Here is a 23,505-nt window from a genome sequence, read left to right on the forward strand (position 1 = left end):
GGAGGTGATGATATCAGGCACTCTGCACTCCACGGGAGACCCTATCATGACACAAACACCTGCCCAGCCCCTCATTCTGCCTGCCAGTCATGAGGAAGCTGGAATCCTCCCGTCGAGGGAAGAGACTGAGCTTGCTGTCCCTTGAGCATCACGTGGCTGGAGCACATCCTGAAAGGGAGCGACAGGCCCAAGGTGATGGAGGAAAGGCTCACTGACTTGACTGAGAAGGAAAGTTGAATGTCAAAAGGCAAAAGGAAGCACAATCAAGGGAAGAAAAACAAGGGAAGATAAACTTACTAATTTTCTAGAGACTTCTTCTTGTCTTAGGGATTCTTTACACTTTCTCTCCGCATAACATGCCGGGCCATATGTGTGATTCTGAAATGAAATGTGAACAGGTGGGTGTGTGCAGAAGACTGAGCGTTGTGAATCAAGTCATCAGCTTGTGCAGACATTATATGGGGATAATACTCCATTTTCGTGAGGGTGGCACTTGTCAATCAAGAACTTTAGAATATTTGAGGAAGGACATTTAAAAAAACGCACAGGAAAACAGGTTAAAATTTAGGGAACAGTAGAATATTTTATCCCTTCTCCTAGGTACCCAACACCTAGGCAACACACATAAAATGAAATTCTAGTGATACCTGCTAAGCCTATTTGAAAACAAATCCTATTTGGCTCTCTTAAGGGACATCCAGGCTGTCAACTCCTGGTTTTCATTTTCTTTCTTTCTTTTTTTTTTTTTTGCTCAAAAGATGGAGGTAGAACTTGTACAAGTTCTTTAAACGATGTAACTATATGGAATTCCCTCTCATTTCCCCCCAAACGGTACTCATTTTTAGTTTAATGATCATTAGAAATGTTAAACACAAGGAAAAAACTCGAGATGTTATTGGGCCAGGTGTATTAAAATAAAATCAAAAAATAGAAATATTAGGTATATACACAAGAGCATGAGAAACATGAGGTGATACAGCATTTTCTATTCAAAGCTTACAGTAGAAAAATTTAGTAAACAAAACCTCTCGTATCCTGTGCTACGGGGGCTCTTTTGAGCCTCCTCAGTCACTTATTCTGCTTTCATATCCTTGTATAAATAGTCTCACACATGCCTTACACAATTTAGAAAAGATTGCTGAATCACAAAAATAGACCCAAAGATGGCGTCTTTACTTTTCTCAAGTACAACTAAAATTAACATTTCATCATTAAAATAACGTTCAAATCATTGGAAGCAATAAAGAAAATTCTTATGTTTTATCAGGCCCCATAAGGCCCTGCAGAGATTAGAATCTTATTACTCTCCCAAAGTACACTGTAGGAAATTGTGGAATTGAAAAGCTGGACTGTTAGAAATATTCCTTCTTAGGGTAGAGCAGTTCCTGCGGCCCTTGTCCCTGTCCTGAGAGGTCTGGGCCAGGCCTGGCTGTTGGCGGGGTCCCTGCTGGGACACACAGCAGCTCTGATGCTCACCAGGGACATTTCTACAGGGCCAGACCAGAAGATTGCGGTTGTTCTGCTTCATGTCTAGGGGTTTCTGAGCAGTCTCCACGGAAGGAAAATGTTTACCAGTCTCGGATTTTAGGGGGAGGGGACCTCACTGAAATCTGGGAGAGACCATTTTAACTTTGGACTTCACCTGCAAACTCTAACAGATTGGATTAGTAATTTTTTTAACAGATAAGCCAAAGCACAAAGAAAATGCAAAGAAGGGTCACGATATGCATCCGGTTACTTTACTTTTATAAATGAGTTTCAGTCTGTTACTATTTGAGATTCACTGCAATGGCCTCTGAACCCCAGAGTCACACATTAAGCTGTAAACAAGAGGCCAGAGTGGGTGCATCTTGGACAGAACAGGTGTTTTCTTCTCAGAAGGCTGGCTGCAGATGCTGGTCTAGCAAAGCAAGGGTCCCAGCTGGGAGCAGCCCAAGCGGCCACCAGCGAGCATCAGCCAACGAGAACGAGAATACTTTTCTTCCATGTCGAGAATGTTCTTCCTGAGTAGCCTGGCCTCACTTTCAGGAAGCAGGGGTGGTGATGACCTAGTGCAAGAGATCCTAGCGCAGCCGGTGATTGTCCTGTTTTCTTTTGGCAGGAGGCAGCCGTCCCAGCCAATGGCCACGAGCCTTCCTGTGCGTTAAGGCTGCTGCTGATACTGCCCTTCTGTGGCCGTGTAGAAATCATCCAGGACGCTCTGCAAGTAATCAAACGTTGGCCTCTCTTCGGCCTTTTCCTTCCAGCACATTTTCATGATGTCATAGAGCTCGTCTGGGCAGTTCTCCATGCGGGGCATCCGGTAGCCCTGGGACAGGGCGGTCATCACATCGGCATTAGTTCTCCCTAAAGCAAAAGAAACCAACCATTGAGAAACCTGACCCAGGGTTGAGCTTTGCAGTGGGCTTTCTGATCCCCACGTCCCGCATCCATTCTTTTCTGTTTTTTATTTTATTTGTATTTATTTGAGAGAGAGAGAGAGAGGGTGAGGGAGAGCGAGCACAGAGGGAGAAGCAGACTCCCCGACGCAGGGCTCGATCCCAGGACCCTGAGATCAGGGCCAGGGCCTAAGGCAGACGCTTAACCGACTGAGTCACCCAGGCACCCCATCCTGCATGCAATCTTGAAGCAAGCTTTAGAGGTGGTTATGGGCTGAATTGTGCCCCCACCCCGCCCCACAATACATTCATATGTTGAAGTCCTCAGAACTCCTGAACTCCTCAGTCCCCAGCCTCAGAACATGACTGCCTGCAGAGACAGGGTTTTTAAAGAGGTAATCAAGTTAGGGTGGGCCCTAACCCAATCTGACCGATGTCCTTAGAAGAAAAGGAGATTAGGATACAGAGACCCGGGATATGTGGGCATCGTGTGGGCACCGAGGAAATGCCCGTGTGAAGACACAACAAGAAGGTGGCCATCTACAGGCCAACGAGGAGCCTCAGGAAAAGCCAAACCTGCCCACACCTTGTCGGAGACACCTGGTCTCCAAAACTGAGAAAATTAATTTGCCCCATTCAGTCTGTGGTATTTCGCTACGGCAATCCTCGCAAACGGATAGGGACGCTAAGGAGATTTCTGTGAGCAACTAAGTAATGTAAATTTTAGTACGAAGGGGTCAAGACAGTATTCAGTTTGCCTGAGTGAAAACAGGCCAACATGGGAAGTAGAAAACAGAGCAAGCTTTTAACGGCAGAAGGATAATGGACTTGGCTGACCCTTCAATGAACTACTCAAACCCAATCCTAACCCTCAATCTCAGTTTCTTTTATGGTATTGTTTCCAGCTTCTACCTGTAATACATATACCAAAAAATCATCTTCATGTACATTATCTCTTACCAATATATATATATTTAAAAATCCGCTTTTCCCTATAAGTTTAGTGGAAGAAGTCAAAATCCTTAAATCAGCTAGTCCAGTGGATTATGTCCCAATCATTAAACTGTCCCCTACAAAGTCTTCAGTACAGGCCAGAGTCAGAACTCACACTGACTCTGTGATACGCGTGTTCTCAACACCCAGTGAGGGAAGTGGGGTGTTCATTATTCCTACTGAGCTCTACAAAAGGACTGGTAATGAAGGGTGGCTTGTAATATGGTCAAACGACGCAGGGTAGTTCAGAAGCTGAAATGTCAATCTTTGATACCAAGAACAGGTTTAAGGGGGAAAAAGAACATTTTCCTCCATGATTAAAATGGGATAGAGGAATATGCTCATTTAGCAGTGTAGCAGGACCTATCCACATCTGCATGTTTTGCTTGTTTTGTGAATACCTCATTCTCTAGGGAAAAAGGTATTTCATGCAGCATATTTTCAGGTAGAATATGTCTGATGCCCAGCACATGAGGAATTCCATTTATCTCAACCAATTTCCTTTCCACAGCCATAGATTTTTACCACTGGTGGTCACTGGGAAGATTCTAAGATAGCTAGAAGTGAAATGTCCTTTACTAGATTTGAAACAGAGCCTTCTTTTGAATTTATCCTCTAACTGGTGTTTCTCAAATTGTGGGTCACTACCCATTTGAGATCGACAAATTAATTATTTTTAGGGAACTATCAGTATTTTTAAAATAAATCACAACAGAATGAAATAGCAAAGATCAGAACACACCGCACATAGTAAAAGTTAGTGCGATTTTATGAAACTTTTGTTCTATTTGTGGAGTGGGGTTTCTGTTTTTTTCTTACCATGGGTCATGATCAGTGACCTTTGAACTCCTCTAACCTTAACTAACCTTGCTTTTTCTAACACAGTGACTGAAGGCCCTGCATGGATTTAAACCCTTGAAAGAAGACATGATTACTTCTGTCTTGGAAGAGTCCTTCTTTTTCGAAATGCAAAGTTCCAAGCAAACTTTATAAATGCTAAGATCTCTTGAAAGTTGTTTACATAGTGAATTAATTTTGCTCAAGTCTTCTGAAACACGGTCTTCGGATATTTGTGTAACTGGAATGTTCTAATGGAAAGACTTCAATTTATTCTCATTCTTGAAGCCAAGAGACCGATTTGCAGTCCTTTCTTCATTTGGGGTTCCAGTCTCCAGAAATTATGTGGTTTCAGCATTGCTCTGGCTCTTGTCACTCACTCTCCTCACTTAGATAAATCTCAGATGAAATCCCTCTATTTTGCTTCTACATGGGCATTGGGGGAAGCTCTGGGATCCTGGGAGGAGGACTAACATTCAGGGTGATAGAAAATGGTAGCTGGATGCCCAACGTCTTAGGAATATCTCTTTCACTTTCTGCCTGGAGAACCCCCAGCTGAATGAAAGGTCAGAACGTGCCCACAGAAGAAAAGATTTTTCTAGCCCCTGCCCCCCGAACCTTGCCCCACTGCAGATTTTTCCTTCCTTGTTCTCATATGTTTTCCTGACTCTGCAGGACTCTCCGTGATGCAGATAAAAGCCCATCCTGCCTGGGGGAATCTGACTTGGTAAGAGGACTAGAAAGAAAGAAATCTAAATGCACGAGTAAATCAACGAGCAAAATAAGGCTATTAAGTAACAAGTCTTACAGAACAAAGAAAGAGGGGGAGGGAGACCTCAACCAGACCCTAAGATTAAACCTGATACTTGGTCATTGCTCTGTTGCTAGGTTAAAGAAAGCAAACACTGGTGCTCATAAAAGCAAGCCGTTTCATATTCCATCCGCCATTCTCTCCACAAGCATTTCCTGAGTGCTTACAATGGGACACAAGCTAACACTAGGCTCTGAGAGATACAAAGACGATTAAGACCAAGTCTTGTCCACAAATGGCTCACAGACCAATGGGGGAGATACCCTCAGGAGAGGGAGGTGGGTGGGAAGCAGGAAATGAAATCTGGAGTGGGTAGGAATTAGCAGAGACTAGAAGTTGGTGAAGGAGCACAGGGAGGAGAAAAATGCAGTACAGCAGAGAATAGAAAATTTAGTATTTGACTACTAGGGTTTTGATATGTAACTTTTACTGACAAAATTATATATTTTACTCTCTTATCCCCAGAAGTTTGCTCTCTGTTGGTGATATCAGTTTTGGCACCCAGCCAACATGTGTATTTGCTACACCTCTAATTGTATCTCCATGGATATTTCTAGAGGGTCTCCGTTCAATTCACTGAAATTGATATTAATGGTTCTGATGGGGGCAAGGGGAGGGAGGGCTGTCTGGAGATGAGGAATGAAAGGCACACCACTTCCACCACATACTTCTTTGTATCTCTTGAATTTAGAACCATGGGATCATACTCTTAACGATAAGTAAAACGGGGAAAATTTTTTATTTAAGAGATAATAGTATGAATATAATATTTTGAATTCTGAACAACAAATATTAGAATAAATAACTAAAATTCCTGAAAGTAAATGCCTTTGAGGAGCATGAGGCCAGGGAGGCAATTTTTCATTAGAAGTCTTTTCATACTACCTCATTTTTTGATGCATGTATATTACTTAAACAAGAATGGAAATACTTAATAAAGACATAATTTTTAAAAAGTTAGAAAAAAATAAAAATTGGAAACTTCAGAAGCTTATCAAAAAGAAAATTAATATAGCCTATCATTTCACTGCCCAAGGATAATAACATTTTGCTGTATTTCATCTTTTAGTCTTTTATTTCTTTTAAAAAATATGTGTTCACTTTATATTTGACCTTCTTATTTCCTCTTTGTTTTGTCCCCTCCTTTCTTTTATTCCCATTATTTTGCAAAGGTAGGCATATGGTTTCTAAACCACTTAAAAAAACCCCAAACTTAACATATCCAGCACTCTTCCGGGTAAAGAAGATACGCCCAGATAACTCAATTATCAGTGGCGTCTCTCCCATGAGCAGTTTTATAACAGTGATGGGAATACCCCATGTCGGCAACGTTCACCAATTTCTGTGCCACCTGTGAATCAAGTCCTCTGAGATTTATGTAAATAGGATTGTTCAGTTCTGTTCGCATCTCCTAATGCTAAAGGCTCTCCTCATGACCTGAATACATCATCAATCCAGAGCTCCTGACGGTATCTCTCACACCCCTGGTCCTTACAGGGGACAAGCTACCCTGGGAGTAGATCGGTCAGTGCTTTCTGGTTGGTCCTACTGTATTTTTTTTATTTTATTTTATTTTATTTTATTTTTACCATTTTTCTACTGCTTTTTTTTTTTAACAATTTTTTTATCCTAAACATTTTTAAATCCTGAACATTGAGCATATGGATGAGAACATGGGCCTGGGGTTCAGAAGCAGCTCTGCCAGGAGCTAGTGATTCAGTTCTGGGCAAGAGTCGCCTTCTCTGAGCCTCATGGGAATTGTCTGTATGTCGTTCTGGAGCATGTCAGACATATCACAGATCATTTGATGAAGTTAAATATTTATTTATTTATTTATTTATTTGACAGAGAGAGAGAGAGCACAAGCAAGGGGAGCGGGAGAGGGAGAAGCAGACTCCCGCTGAGCAGGGAGCCCTATGTGGGACTCGATCCCAGGACCCTGGGATCATGACCTGAGCTGAAGGCAGACGCTTAATGACTGAGCCACCTAGGGGCCCTTAAATGTTTATTTGATCAGATATCAGATTATATATGTAATCTGAATAGACTATCTTTCTCTGTAGATAGATACAGATTATATAGATACATAATGTCAGATATCATGATCGATCAAGAAAATATTTCTTTTTCCCTATTTTCCCCTAATGTTCTCATTCACTTCAGCATCTAGAGCAGAGTGGCAGTCAGATATGAAGTGTTGGCACAAGGGGGATTTCAAGGGACAGTCAGCCCACTGTGTAGGCGCCATCCGAAAACTCTCCCCTCTCCCCGCTGGCCCTGGTCCCCGACTTCCCTATGACTCTTCCCCCAAACAGCACTGAGGGTGATCAGGAGCATGAAGGCCACACTGTGGCTCTGTCCACAAGTTTTTCTCATCCACAGCATGGTGTCTATCTAGATGTTAAATGGCTTGAGCACGTCCATTCATTCATCCAGCAAATTCTCACTGAGACCCAAACCATGGGGCCTCGGGATCCCATATAGTGGCTGTTTTCTCTAAGGGACGCTCAGCCCCCCCGACGGCCCTGTGGCTCCCTCCTCATACCTGCTGCTACCAGGATCATAGTGTAAAACCAGCAGCCCTCCTCCTCCTCGACAATCTTTAACCCACTCCATAGGGCACTGTGCCATCTGACAGACTGTCGCCTCACTGTTATCAGTCTCTTCCTACCAGAATACCAGCTCTCAAAGGCAGGAGCTGTGACTGCTGCGTTGGGGCCCCTCAGGGGTACCCGGCACCCTCAGATATTTTTCAAATGAGGGAATGATTTAACTATTAAAGATTCAATTTTAAATTCATCATATCCATCGATTTTGTAAAAAGCCTAACATTAATGTGAAGGCTTTGGGAGAAATCCTCCTTGCATATTCAGGCACGGGTCCCGGTTAAAGGGAAGACTGGTGCAATCCGGCTCCAAGGGCTTTCGGTGTTAGGAACCGAGAGACACCGAATGGATGTCCTCACATTCGGTAAGTTATAGGTCGGAAAGACCTTTCACTGATAAACAGAGGAGGTTATTTCCCGAAGAGACAGAGGCTCCGAAGTACTTCATACAAATCTCTGTTTCAAAACTAACCCAAAAGCATTGCGATTCCTCATTTCTGGGTCTGTTTCCTTCTCCGTCAGGTGCACTGCTTAGGAGAGCACCCGTGTCTAGCCTTCTACTCCGTCCTCGTATCTGCAACACCTACGACGGTGCCAGGCACCTTCCAGGCACTGAGAGGTGCCAGGGATTCGTTAGGGGGAAAAAACAAAGGAGATGCACTCAATCAAATAAGAAGGCAGAGAAGTGTCTAAGCATTTTTAGAACACTTTCCACTCAAGATAGTCATTTGGAAAAGGGCTTATTCTTAGCTTTTGGATATGGATTTATGTTTTTATGCGTCCTGCCATTTGGCTTTTTTTTTTTCTCATATAGACCGCTTGAATGGAAATAGGTAAGGAAACGGTACCTGGGTAGGGAATTTTCCCATAGGTGACGATTTCATACAGGAGAATTCCAAAGGACCACACATCAGACTTAATCGTGAAACATCCAAAGTTGATTGCTTCTGGAGCTGTCCACTTAATGGGGAATTTGGCACCTAAGGGAGAAGACATGTCTTACTTGGGCCTCTGAACTGAAACAAAAAAGTCGTGGGCATGTCACCTTCATACTTTCCTTCTTTTGGGGAAAATTTTAACTATTTCTTTTGAATAGGTAATGCATATACATAGCACAGGACAGAGATGGTAACAAAAATGCTATACTGAAAATAGTTGCCTCCCTCCCGTTTCCCTTTTGGGCATTCCCCTTGTGAGAAGCAAAGTTTCCTTTTTTTTTTTTTTAAGATTTTATTTATTTATTTGACAGAAAGAGACACAGCGAGAGAGGGAATACAAGCAGGGGGAATGGGAGAGGGAGAAGCAGGCTCCCTGCCAAGCATGGAGCCCAATGCGGGGCTCGATCCCAGGACCCTGGGATCATGACCTGAGCCGAGGGCAGACCCTTAACCGACTGAGCCACCCAGGCACCCTGAGAAGGAAAGTTTCTTGTGTATCCTGCCAGAGACATCATAATGAGCCCACTTTAAACCAAAGAACATGACACAGAATGTAAAGAAATTTGTTCTTAGCTTGTGTATTTGTCCCTTAACAGCAGCCTCTAAAGCATACATCTTCAGTGTTCACATGTTCTCCAATGAACCCATACTATGTTTATATGGAATATAAATATCTCTTGATGTGTACATTCTTGCAGACAAATCTCTGTAAGCTCATACCAACAGGAGTTTCAGATACTACTCCAAATGCTAAAGTCTCCTGATTTCACTTGCTCAGCCCAAACTTTACTACTTTTAGGAATTGGGTAGCATCATGATCTGCCCAGAGAGAGATAGTAATGACACCAGGATTCTCATGGGGAGCTGGTGAGGCTAAGGGACAAACCTGGCTCGGGGTAACTTGCAGGGACATCTCAAGGAAAGTAGGGACTCAGGCACAGAATGTCATCCTTATATCCTGGAAAGGCTAGGGGTTCCCACCAACCGTTTTTAAAGATTTTAAACATGTTTGCCTTTATTAGATTTTTGCTTTAGAATTTCTTGTGGTATCAGACCCAAATTGGAAATCTGAACGAGATCAATAAGGACAGCAGAAAGCCTCATGGAACAGCTAGGTACGGTGTGCAGAGCACTCACTATTGCACGTTCTGGGGACTGACCCTGCTGGGCAGTGGCAGAAGGCAGGGTGGGGGTTGGGGCATGTTGATCCAGGAGGGGCCCTGGTGTGTGTGTGGGGGTGTGGAGTCAGTCCCACACAGTGCATCTTGGTTTGAATCCCGGTTCTGCTGTTTCCAACCTGGTGTGACCCTGGCAAACCACCTACTGTCTCTGGGCTTTGTCGGCACCTTCATCTATAAGATGAGGAGACGGAACCTCCCTCAAGTTGGTGCCAGAGTTAACTGGGTTGATCTGCACGCTCGGCACAGGGTAAATACAGACAAAAGGTAATTATTATGGTGGCCCTGAAATGGCTACTATTGAATTCTAGGACCCAGGCTCTCTGAACTAAGCCACCTGTCTCACACAAGAAGAGTTAGTTATTTTTTAAGGCACCACCAGTCTTGTCCAATTCAACAGAGCCAGTGGAATATGTTCTAGATGGTGAACTCTGAGACTACATCTCTTGGGTTTGGTTCTTGGCTCTCCCACTTACTACAGGACCTTAGAAGCTGCTGAGCTTCTCTGTGGCCTCACCTATAAGGTGGGAATGATAATAACAACAACAACAATAGGGCTTATTACATAGGGTTATTATAAACATAAATGAAATAACGTATGAAAAGCACTTAGAGGGGAGCCTGGGTGGCTCAGCCAGTTAAGCACCTGACTCTTGATTTCGGTTCAAGTCATGATCTCAGGGTCCTGGGATTGAGCCCCACGTCGGGCTCCACGCTTAGTGGGGAATCTGCTTGAGATTCTCTCTCCCTCTCCCTCTGCCTCTCCCTGCCTCGTGCGCTCTCCCTCTCTCTCTAAAATAAATAAATAAATCTTAGAAAGAAAGGAAGAAAAAAGGAAGAAAAGCACTTAGAATAGTGCCCACCATACTGCAACTACTCACAAGATTTTAGTTGTTATTTTTCACTCCCTTTCCTCAAACTGTTTTCCTTCACCTGCCTTTTTGCTGAGGACAAGTTGTCACCCACCTAAGAGAACACAATCCTGAGGCAGGAGGAGAACCGCCTGAAGCATGATGGGCACAAGAGATGCTAAACAAATCAAAACAAGGTTCTCAAGCTGCCATCTTTCTTTCTCTCTCTTTCTTTCTTTCTCTCTCTCTCCTTCCTTCCTTCCTTCCTTCCTTCCTTCCTTCCTTCCTTCCTTCCTTCCTTCCTTCCTTCCTTCCTTCCTTTCTTTCTTTCTTTCTTTCTTTCTTTCTTCTTTCCTTTCCTTATTTGTCAGAGAGCAAGAGAGATAGCACAAGCAGGGGGAGGGGCAGAGGGAGAAGCAGACTCCCCACTGAGCAGGAAGCCTAATGTGGGGCTCGATCCCAGGATCCCGGGATCATGACCTGAGCTGAAAGCAGATGCCCAACCTACTGAGCCACCCAGGCGCCCTCTCTGTGTTTTAATATGTGTAGAATATGGAATGCGGTTAAATAAAGGAGTGCATTACATTTATTTCTCTGTGTGTGATAATTTCCAAGTTTTAATTTGCAATGAAAAGGCCAGAATAGAAGATACAGAATTATTGTTGCAAATGTCTTCTCTACAGTTAGGAACAGTGTGCTTCATTGTTTGGGTAAAAGGCTTGAACATACAATATAAACAAAGAATTTTGAACTTGCCAAGTCTCTTTTTGTTTTCTTTTGCTTAACTGAAATACAAATGACAACATCTGTAAACTTTATAAACAGTATGTGGAGTTAATCAGGAGAGTAATTTTTAAAAACAAGTATTAGAACAAACCCACAAACAACAACTATGGTATATTGTGAACATTTTACAAAATGAGTTCATTTTTTTACAGATGACTATTTGTAATTGCTTTGTAAAAAAAAAAACAACAACAGACAGAAACAAAACTAAATAACAAAACATGTAAAGATCGTAAAGATGGTGAGGACAACATACCTTCCCTTGCTGTGTACTCATTATCTTCGATTACTCGAGCAAGGCCAAAATCTGCAATTTTGCACATGAGTGACTCAGAGACCAGAACGTTTGCTGCTCGTAGGTCTCGGTGAATGTAGTTCTTCCTCTCGATGTACGCCATTCCCTCTGCAATCTGAAACCAGAAAGAGGCTCTCATTTTCAATTTAGGGGAGGTTATCACATCAAGGAAAACCAAAACACTTACAAGTTCCTGAAATCCTTTCATGGATATTATTCTGGCCATTCAAGTTTTAAACACAGTGAGTAAAATACAACCAGTATTTTGAGTCCTTTCTAAAATAGCTGCCCCCACCCCAAATCTCCAATATAGGGGTCACGTCTCAATGTGATTTTTAACATAGCTGCCTGTCTTGACATTTCCTAATGGGTAGGGAATCTTAAGACCCTACTAAATTCTTGCACAGAGATCCACAGACATCATGATCCCAGTGTTTCAGATGAGAAAACAGAGCTGGAGAAAGTCACATGCCAATATGAAATGCTTGGGGTATCAAGAACAGGATGTCCTTGGTCAGCAGCCTTGCTGTCCAGTTAATCAACAGCCTGCAGAACCGGTTCTCCGAGTCCCCCCCACCCCCCAGAGTTCCAAGAGGAACGGAGAGATTCACTCTGACCACAAAGCAGGACAGCAGGAAAGAATCCAAAGACCTAAACAAAACCATAAAGTAGGGGAGGTGAAACTACTTCATTACTTGCTAGAAAACTGGGTTTTTAAAGGAATCAAAATGAGATGTTTAGGGAACATATTACCAAATTATAAAGATAAGGATCTGGAAGGAAGGAAGGAAGGAAGGAAGGAAGGAAGGAAGGAAGGAAGGAAGGAAAGAATCAAGGATGGATATAACGAAGGAAGGAATGAAGTACGTCTCGGGATCTGGTGGGCAGTGAGAAGGACAGCTCTCATTAGGATTCTGTCACATAGGAATGAATGTATTCTTTTGGATTCTATCTCGAATTCCTGCAGTCTCAGCTCGGAGGACCTGACTTTCCCCACTCATGTACTCAGTTGAAGCCCCCCCTTCAGCAAGGCTGGGCTGCTTCGCATGGAGCTCAGCTTACTGGCTGTGCTTCTCCTGGACCCTCCCCCGGACCGCCTTGCCTCCCTCCCCTCGGCCAATCCCTACGTTTACCTTCTGCCCAGAGGGCCTTCCCTGAACTCCTCTTGGATGGTTTCTCTTCACTCTCTGCCCACCCTCAGTGGTCAGTTTGTACAAAAACCATCTGCACCTACTGATCAGAGCTCTGTCTTTATTTTCACCCAGTTTTGTGTGCCTATTGTCTTCCTGCCAGACAGGAGACACCTCCAGGGCAGAGCCACACCTTGTACCTTGTCTGTCTTCCCGTGTATCTCTTGGAACCCTCAAGCTTGTCAACAAGCCTCTTCTCAGAAAGTTCTTTAGGAAATGTGCTGGGTTTTCAATACTACCAGAATACTATGTTGCCAGCACACTGCTGCAGGAATTGGGCAGATGGGATTTTCGCGGCCACAGAAGTCTGGTGGGTGATAATCAGCACACACGAGGGCAGGTCTCAGTGTCCCATCAGCCCGGCGGTTGGCATCTGACACCGAGGAACACCGTTTTGAACAGAGAAAATCATACATCAGAAAGAACAACAGAGGTCTGATCTTTTGCTTTTGTTGAAGTGACGATTTAATAACGTACAGCTTTTCCAAGCAAGACGAGCGCGCGTGGCCCTGGAACAGTGCTGGTCAAGTGCAGAAGACCTGGGCTGTGTGACCCCGAGTGGGTGTCGCTGGGGTTGGGTCCCTGCCCTCACTTCCCTGAGGGTCTGGGCCACCACATCCCTCCACAGGAATACTTTAATCCTCTGTGCAAGTCTGACCATGTCATTCCCTGCTTAAAACTAGCTTCAAGACAAGGTCTGAACTCCATTGTTTTTTTAAGATTTCATTTATTTATTTGTCAGAGAGAGACAGCAAGTACATAAGCAGGGGGAGTGGCAGGCAGAGGGAGAGGGAGAAGCAGGCTCCCCTCTGAGCAGGGAGCCCGATGCGGGGCTCAATCCCAGGACCCTGGGATCATGACCTGAGCAGAAAGCAGGCGCTTAACCCACTGAGCCGCCCAGGTGTCCCAGTGTCTGAACTCCTTATCACTGCCACTGTGTGACCGGCCCCTCCTCAACCCTCCTGCCTCCTCCCCGTTGACCAGCTCCTGTCCTGTATCCAGGTTCCACAGCTGCCTCTGCTTGGAACGTTCACTCTTGGTCCTTGGGCCCGGCCAACTCATTCTGAAGGCCTTAGTGGAGATGTCACTTCCTCTAAGGAGCCTTACCCGACTCTCCTCTGCAAACGTGTGTGGTCTCAGGGCCCCGGCTCCTTCTCTGTTTACCTGTCATCGCAGCAGGAATGTAAATCCCTCAGGGCAGGTGTAGGGTGTGCACATTCCTATCCTTGGGCCCTTAGGTCACATTCCAATAGCTATATACAAATGGGGGCAAGAACCCCAAAGAGCTGAAGTCAGCCGCCATCTCAAGCTGGGTCTGCACTTGCACTTGGCCTTGGCCCTGAGAACCTCCGCTGTGCGCCCCTCTAGGGACACAGACTGACCCACACAGATGCGTGCTGGTGGCCCGGACAGAGCCTCTAGGCCACGGCACAAACTATCCACGTCTCTCTTATTCTTGCTGGCGGATTTTAATGATCTAAATGTTATTTAAAAAAGAAAAAAAAAAAGCAGTAACTGTCATTCCCCTTAGAGCTCTGATGAAGCTGAAAGGAAATTTCTTTCCCAGGGTCACACCACAGGTTAGTGCAATGGTTTGGAAGTCAATTGAATTTCCCTTCTGTGCATTTAGCAGTTAAGTCTTAACCCCATGCCAGTATTTCTTAACTCTGGCTGTGTCCCTGGGGATCTTTACATACTACCACCACCTACGCCTCACCCTCACCCAATTAAACCTGAATCTATGGGAGTGGGGCAGTCCAGGCGGAGAACCGCTCTGGACCCTTGTGACACGAAGTGTGGCCCTCAGGTCAGGAGCAGGCTTAACATCAAGTGGGAACTTGGCAGAAGTGTAGCATTTTGGACTCGGACCCAGATGTATTCATTCAGAATCCGAATTTTAACAAGATTTGTGGGTGATGTGCATGCATGTTAAAGTTTCATAAGCACCACACCAGATCATATGCTTTTAAACTTAAGCTATTTTAGGATTCAAAGTTCCACATAGGGGGCGCCTGGGTGGCTCGGTGGGTAAAGCGTCTGCCTTCGGCTCAGGTCAGGATCCCGGGGTCCTGGGGATCCTCGGATGGAGTCCCGCATGGGGCTCCCTGCTCAGTGAGGAGCCTGCTTCTCCCTCTCCCCTGCTTGTGCTCTCTCTCTCGCTCTCTCTTTTAAAATCTTTAAAAATTTTTAAAAAACACTCAACGTTCTACATAGATTGGAAGGAGCTCTTAGTCTCAACACATTACCTACAACCTTGCCAAGTGGACTGCTGTCCTCATAATGCTTGGGAAAGGAAGCTCCCGTACAGCTCAGCTTAAGCCACAGAAGGAGCAGGGGGGTGCATCCAGCAGTAAGGAGCCTGGGCCAGCAGGGAGGAGGCTAAGGTTCAGGGCCCAATGACAGAGGTGCTGGCAATGCCTTGGCTGAAGACCTAGTCCATCAACAGCTCGGCGTATGTGCCTTGAGCCTCTGTATTTCCTATCACTCCCCCAGCCTCACAGCCTGGGGACAGGGGACCGTGGCCTCCGTCTCTCTATATCATGTTCTGGGGCTGGGCCATTCTTCAGAGGACGTGGGAATGACTTTATCCTTATGTTTTAAATCTTAGGAAGAGATGGTCTTCATCCTGGACCACAGCAGCCTCACAACACCAGGCCTAGTGATGTACAAACCCGAGAAGACCTCAACTCCTGTAAACTCCCTGCTGAGGCTAACAAAGGAATGAAACATGTCTCTCATGTTGACGTACTCATTCCTAACTCTATGAGAGAGTCTGGGTGTGAAGCTACTGGAAAGTTGACATAAAAGTGTCCCCATTACCTAAGATGAGAGCAATCATGTAAGAAGACAATGTTAGTGATGTTTTCCTACTCCGGGTTTAAAGCTAGCTGATTTACGCTTAGGTGTGCTTTGCATTTCTCATGTTCTCACAGAGCATGGCAAATGTACATTTCTTAGTTCCTCTTTTTGTCCCTTCAGTGGAAATATATGATGACATTTCTCCCTTTGGGGTACGTGTGTGTGTGTGTGTGTGTGTGTGTGTGTGTGGTGTTCTGCCATCCTGGGAGGGCCAAGAGGAATTATTAAGATAGTGACCCTGAGCCAGTAACCCACATGGGCTCTGGTGAAGTTCCAGGCATCGAGTACCTGGTGCAAGTTCTAGGCACAAGGGCCATATGAAAAATGCTGTCCCCAAGGTAAAGGGCAGTCTTATCTTGTCAGGTGCTCGAGGAGCAGACTTCCAGTCCCATGCAATCCAAGTTTTTCCGAGAGGCCTTTTGGATGCAGTGTGAGAAGAAAAGAAATTGCTCATCCGGTGTCTGCATGGGGGAAATGAACGAGCTAAAAACACACGTGCAGCCAGGGAAAAAAGGTATTATCAAATGCTCTCACCCCAAATACGCTGGCCTGTCTCTTCTGCTGCTGGTGTGAAATAGAAAGTATCATCCCTCCCAACAGATGTACCCTCCAAGGTCCGCAACGAGGTCGAAGGCGCAGTCCTCTAGGGGTAGGTGAGCCAGCTGTCTTGGCTGGTGGGGGAGCTGGATCGGGGTGGATTTCAGACCCTCCTCAGCACCTCAGAGGGGCCTTACAGTGGTGTCTCCAGCATGTGTTTATTTTCTGGTATATTCGTATCTACAGATGTCATTTTACACACACACAAATACACACAAACCTATGGCCAGTTTTCAGAACACCAACATTCTGGAAAGCACTACAGCCTCTGCTCATTACTTTCGACGACGCACAAACAAATATACACCATACACGCCCGTGTGTACACTTATGATCGCAAAGTGGGCACGGAACACTAAATCTAGAGTTCTATTTACTTTGCAAATACATTTTTTTCCCCAGGGTACAAGGTCAGAAATCAGACCAGAGTTTTCAGAAGCATGTGAGCTGAGCTAACTCATTTAAATTCCTTCTCCAACATTAGCATTCAGATAGAAAGTCCGTGTTCCTCTTCCCAAAATGGGGAGTAAACATGGCGGGCAGCTCAGCAGACACTCTTCACACACCCCTGCCTGGGCTGTTCTGAGGAAGGCAACAAGGCTCCCGCTCTCTGAGTGATGCACAGCTTCCATCATCAAATACATTTACTGAGAAGCGAGTTGCCAGTGGCCAACTGGGGGTCTCAGGACAGTTCTGCTTGGGGCAGGAAATACCTAAGGACTCCAGCCGCTAGGGAAATTCCAGTGGGCTTATTTTATGTGGAATACAACTCTAGAGGGGAAAAAAATCTCAATTATGTTTTTACATACCAAAGCAGAGCTCAAATAATCCTCCTCGTAAGTGACCTTCCTCGCTAGCAATGACCACAGAGGTCACTCATCTTTTCCTGTTTTTCTTAGAGGTCCAATCAGAAGCGTGTCCACCCAGCATCCCACACAGTACGTACGCCCCAGCTTCTAGCAGTTTCTCTCCCATTCAGATGCTCAGGCTCTGAGCCTTCAGTAGCCTGTCCCAAGCCTGTGCTCTTGAATGGCTTGCCTAGCACACACACTGGGCTGCTTTCCCCAGAGAATCTGAGTGATGCTTTGGACAAATAACAAAATGTTTGTGTGGACTGCCTTGCTCTGGAAGTCTTGCTCTGGTGTTCTTGTATTCATCCTAATTACTATCACTTTTCTGAGAAATTGGCAAATAACAAGCTATCTTGCTTAGTGAGTTATTTTTTATTTTAATGAGAAGAAGCCCACATTTGAGTCAGATGACGGAGGGAATAAAGGAATGAAAGGAACCTAATTGAGGGACTCAATGTGATCTCTCAAGCAAAGCTAAAATCTGCCCCAGGAAATTCCAGCCTAAATGAGAATCTGGAACTGAAAATAAAACCTGTCTTAGAATTGGCTGGTTGGAAAACATTTATCATCTAGACAAGCAATGAGAGAAATTAAACAAGAAAAGTGCCAAAAGGCAGGAAAGAATAAAAATCTGGTTTTATTGCTTTACCTGTCCTAGTGGGCATCGATAACTTTATTCTTTAGATGATGTATTTGCTTCCTACACTTGGGAAAAATAGAATTCAAATAATTAATCACTTTCAAAAGTCCTAGGAAGCATGTGAAATAATGATAATGATAATATTAATAAGTTGGAATAGAACCAATGAAAAGCAATTGGGTAAAACCTACAGTCTATGTGAAGGATCCTTTGTAACAGGGATCCCCTAGGGTCAATCTGAGCTACAGAGCATTTAATGACCACAGAAAAATAGAATGTAAGACAACAGGGAGCTTTCAAAAAGAAAGCTTAAGTAAGAACACATCTCCTCTGTACTCTAAATATGACAGCATTTGTTTTATAGCCCTTGATAGTTTTTATAGAAACATTTTTCTATTAATATTCATTGATCTTTCCATACTAGAGTCCTACACTCTTCAATCTGTAATTTGGTAGAGGAAGGGATGGAACAGAGAGATCATTCCTTGCTGCGTTTTGGGGTGAAAATTTCTTAGAAATGTTGTTTTAGCTTTATTTGGTTATTAGGTTTTTATTTTTCTCTTTCAAGTGAAACTGCTAAGAAGTAGTGAAGTATATTACTCTGATAATGGGGTGATGGTGATGATTACAGCTGCCATGCACTGGCTTCTTACTCTGCCCAGGCACCTGGCCAGGCATTTATCATCCTTAAAAGAAGCCGATGAGGCAGGCAATCTTCATAGTAAAGATAAGGAAGCTGAGTCTTGGGGCAGCTGGGTGGCTCAGTTGGTTAAGCGACTGCCTTCGGCTCAGGTCAGGATCTTGGAGTCGCGGAATCGAGTCCCGCATTGGGCTCCCCGCTCAGTGGGGAGTCTGCTTCTCCCTCTGACCCTCCTCCCTCTCATGCTCTCTGTCTCTCATTGTCTCTCTCTCAAATAAATAAATAAGATCTTAAAAAAAAAAATCATTAGGAAGCTGAGTCTTGGAGAAGGTAATTTTTTTCCTGGATAAACTTGGATTTGAATCCCAGTTTGGCTGGTCCCACCACCTGTGCCCTTAACCATTTATCCAGACTGGCTTCTTCCTTTACAAAGAGGTACAGATAGTGGAAGGCTCACAGAAAGGTACAAGGAGGGAAAAGAGAAATAAAAAAACAAGATAATTTATAGACTGGCCAAGTTAAAGTTTGCAGTCTTTCAGACTACCTTCAAAGCTCAAAGATGAGGGCAGTTTGCTATATGCAAACTTAGGGAGGGCTGGTAAGGTTCTGGTGACTGGTCAACATTTAATCCATCCAACGGTATGCAAGAATGTCTCAGGGAGACACCCACAATGTCACTGAATATCATATTCAAATCAGTAAGTTTTCATGAAGGAGATTCACCTTCTTTAGCAAAAAAGGAAGACACATTTTTCAACTAATTCCCATAGATGTTCTCTTATGACAACTTGTTGGGAGTACTTCACACCCATGAGGATGGTTATTACAAAGACAAACAAACAAACAAAAAACAAACAAACAAAAAAGCAGAAAATAACAAATGTTGGTGAGTATGTGGAGAAATTGGAATCCTCATGCTTTGCTGGTGGGAATATAAAATGCTGCAGCCACTGTGGAAGACAGAATGGGTGTTCTTAAAAAAATTACCATACAAACATGGAATTACCCTGTGATCCATCAATTCCACTTCTGGGTATATCCCCCTAAAATTAAAAGCAGATGTTTGTACAATATGTAACAGATATTTGTACACCTCTGTTCATAGTAGCATTTTTCACAAGAGCCAAAAGGTGGAAGCAACCTAAGTGTCCACTGATGAATGAATGGATAAACAAAATGTGATCTATACACACAATGGAATATTATTTAGCCTTAAAAAAAGTAATGAAATTCTGACACATGCATGGATGAAAATTGAGGACATTACGTTAAGTGAAATAAGCCAGTCACAAAAGGGCAAATACTGTACGATCCCACTCATATTATGTACTTTGAGCAGTCAAATTCATAGAGACAGAAAGGAGAAAGGTGGTTGTCAAAGGCCAGTGGGAGGGAGAATGGGGAGGTGTTTAGTGGATATAGAGTTTTATTTTTGCAAGATGAAAAAAGTTCTGGAGATGGACAGTGGTGATGATTGCACAACAACATGAATGTATTTATTGCCATTGAACTGTGCACCTAAAAATTATTAAAATGGTGAATTTTATGTTCTGCATATTTTACGCCCTCAAACACACACACGTAAAACTGTCCTGGAAGCCTCCCACTGTAGGAAAGCAGGGTGAGCACCCAGCAAAGGCTCTTGCTGTAGGGAGAGCTGCCAGCAGAGGACTCATCACCCACCCACCTGTGCAATGCAGCTTCCCATCAAGGACAAGACGTGGCAGCTCGCCGTGGCACACCAGATGGGAGCACTCATGCACGCCCGGGCGGGACCAGATCAAAGTGGGAAGCAGCCACAGCTCCTCCCACATCCCTCCTTCCCCTTCGGCAGCTCCTCGATCCAGCCTCGGCTAAACCTGGCCAAGACATGCATACATAACTCGGGATCGGCAAGAAGCAGAGGGATTACCACTGATGCCCCAGGACAGAGTCGGACCGTTGTGAGCGTTCCGAAACTTTAGAATGACTCAGCTTGGGTTTATATAAAACGGGGGGTGAGTTTCTTCTTGAAGCCTCAAGCTTTCCACTCTGCAAAATGGTGATAATAATAGTAGCAACCTGGTAAAGCCCAGATGAGATTGACAGGGAGAATGGAAAAATGCTCGATGCGAGATTATTACTCTCATGACTACCACTGCTACTAATCTTAATCACAGAAAGACCCAAATCCAGATTTGGCTCATAATGTCAAATGACAACCAGTAGAGCTGATCTTGGAGAGCCAAGGGGCAAGTGGTGGGAAGCTGCCAGCACCGTAGGCAAGTGCAGCCCCGGGCACGCCAGCTGGCAGCGCCCTGCCTGCCGGCCCCCTTTGGCTGAGAGGCTGCCACCAACCTTGGCAGAAGCTGACTTCCGGACTCCGCGTGACTAGCTAGCTCCCTTCTACCAACTGCCTGGGAAGGTAAACGGATGATCTGCCAAAGAGTCCCCTGCCCTCCCCGTCGTGAAAGTGACTTGCCACTTCTGTAGAGTGGATAAATGGCACTCGGGGATTAGAGATTGCCTTTGCTTACTGTCCCCTCTGCTACATCAATTTTGCTGCTACTACGACCATCTAAGTGAACTTACTCCTTGATCTGTGGCTAATGAGCCATGCTCCTGCTTATCACTTTGAAAAGAGAAGGAAGCAAATGGTTCACAACTTCTCCCACTGTGGGAGGAAAAGAGAAAAAGAAATGGCTCTTACTTCTGAGCTTGAATACGGATCGCCTCCGAGGTGGAATGTGAACCAACCCAGACATTCCCCCAAAGCACCTCAAACTGAGAAACAATGCACTCTACTCAAATGCCAAATTTTGCTCAGTGAAAACAAGCTGGGAATGTCAAAAGACTTACAAACATTCATGTTCTGATCTGGTTATCTGGCTACTGGGGGCAGGGGAAGGGCGGGGGGGTGCGTTCTAAAGTAAGGAAATAAAATAAGTAAAGGTTTGTCCACAGAAATGTTTTGTATTGTTATTTGTATTAGTGAAGAATTGGAGATTCTTCTTATGTTAATCTATAAGGGAATGTTAAAGAAATCGTGATATAATCATAGGAGTAGAATATTGTACTGTAAAGATACATACATGTTTGTGAAGGATTTTTCATAAAATGAAAAATTATAATATTCAGTCCAATACATATGAAACAGCACTTATGGTAAAAACCTAATGTGTGATTAGAAATAATTAAAATGGATGGTGATATGAGCTGATTGAAAAAATGAGCAAAAGTTTAAAGAAAGAGTTCCCAGAAAAATAAACTTCAAAGAATAAATATAGAAAAGGTGTTTGACCTCATCTATGTTAAATAAACATAAATTGCAATAATGAATGCTAAATTTGACTTATCAGATTGGATTAGAGAATGCTAATAATATCCAGTTTGGGCAAAGGGATGAAGCAAAAGTTACTCTCATTTTTTTGGAAAGACTTTCAGGAATAACTACCAAAATTTAAAATGTATACATACTTTTGGTAGATCTACAACCTACAATTTATCATTCAAACACACTTGTGCAAGTATACAAAAATGTAGCAAAGGCTCTTCACCATATACTGTTTCTTACAGTAAAAACAAAAACAAACAAAAAACTCCAGAAAATAACATAAATGTCCATCAATAAGGCAATGGTTAAATAAATCACAGGACATCTATACAGAAGCAGAGATAAGTGGTTTTAAAAGAATGAGGAGGATCATTCTACACTGATATACAAAAAAAATAGCCCAGATATGTTAAGCTATAGAATTGTAGCATGATACATATCGTGCATTTCCATGGGGGCTGGGGAAGAATGGCCATAATCTATGCTGGTACCTGGAAAGAAGCATTAGAGTTGCTAAAATTGGGACCAAGGAATCGGGGTTTTTAGTTTCTAAGCTATAATATAGTTAGACTTTTCTTTTTTAACCCATTATCGATATAATGCTTAAAAAATCATTAAACAAATAAAATAAAACTGAAATATAGCATAAGAATACACAAAAATGCTTATCAGAGAATAACAGGATCTGAATACTATTTTTTCATTTTTTTCAATAATTCTATCATAAGTATGCATTGACTTTTTTTTTTAAGATTTTATTTATCTGAGAGAAAGGGAAAGCAAGAGAGATCACAGAGGGAGAGGGAGAAGCAGACTTGCCGCTGAGCAGATTGCTCAATGTGGAACTCGATCCCAGGACCCTGAGATTATGACCTGAGCCGAAGGCAGACGCTTAACAGACTGAGACACCCAGGTGCCCCTGCATTGACTTTTAGTAAGGAAAAAAAAAAACCTCTATTAAAAAAAAAAAAAAATGAAATCTGATACGGATCACATTTTCCCAGAACATAAATACTTGTTTTGTGCTACAGGAACCTTGAAAGACCTTCAGGATTATTCACTAAGTACATATTCACATTTATATAATCGTATCATACATGTAGATGCCACAAGTTCACATAAAGCAGCTAGGGGTGTAACTGAATGTCTAGTGACTTGTGGCTTCACAGGATGCCACACCTGGAGGACACTCTTAGCACGTTAAAACACTGAAGATCACTGTCATTCTGAGGCAGGGTCTTCCATTAGCCTGAGGACCATTTTCCATTTATTTGCACCCTGTCCAGCCTGCCCGCCAGGAGCCTAGTCCTGTTCGGGTGCTGTGGGCAACTAAACGCAGTCCCTACTTTTGAAGTTTACTTCCCAGTGGGGCCAAGAGACATACCCTAAGTCAGACAGCCAAGAACCGAAGAAAATATATAGGCACGGTGCCTTATTTCAACTCCAACAAAATACTTTAAAGAACTTGTGTTTTGTTGGGTGGAAAGAACCCCTGGGCAAAGCCCGAGTTCTAGTTCTGAAATTCATCCCTGACTTATTTTTCCTGTGACCCATTTAATGAAGCCTACCATGAGATCTGATAAATTCCAAATATACTTGAGACAGCTTTGCTATAATCTTTATTCATATTCCAACCCTCTTGAAATAAGTTTCCAAGATAACGTGCTTATGAACGGAGCCCGTGAAGGTTTCCTCAGGGTCTGGGAGCAGGAGGGGGAGCTGAAATGCCTGAACCCGAGGTAA

The 23,505-nt window shown here is 43.7% G+C and overlaps 1 protein-coding gene across 2 annotated transcripts in view; it reads right to left on the reverse strand.

Moving 5' to 3' along the window:
* Nucleotides 1-890: 890 nt before the first annotated feature.
* Nucleotides 891-23,505, reverse strand: part of LYN (LYN proto-oncogene, Src family tyrosine kinase) — a 116,910-nt gene continuing 94,295 nt past the window's right edge. For both annotated transcript variants that reach the window (XM_045896539.3, XM_045896537.3), the window contains exons 11-13: nt 11,634-11,787; nt 8,473-8,604; nt 891-2,346 (exon numbers count right to left, since the gene is read on the reverse strand). In XM_045896539.3, coding sequence (XP_045752495.1) covers nt 2,144-2,346; nt 8,473-8,604; nt 11,634-11,787 — 489 coding nt within the window. In that variant the 3' untranslated portion in view covers nt 891-2,143. The remainder of the gene's footprint in view (nt 2,347-8,472; nt 8,605-11,633; nt 11,788-23,505) is intronic.

The sequence above is a fragment of the Mirounga angustirostris genome, unplaced genomic scaffold (assembly GCF_029215605.1).
Source record: "Mirounga angustirostris isolate CCGP_5_RB_7025 unplaced genomic scaffold, mMirAng1.0.hap1 SCAF_4, whole genome shotgun sequence".
Classification (NCBI taxonomy): domain Eukaryota; kingdom Metazoa; phylum Chordata; class Mammalia; order Carnivora; family Phocidae; genus Mirounga; species Mirounga angustirostris.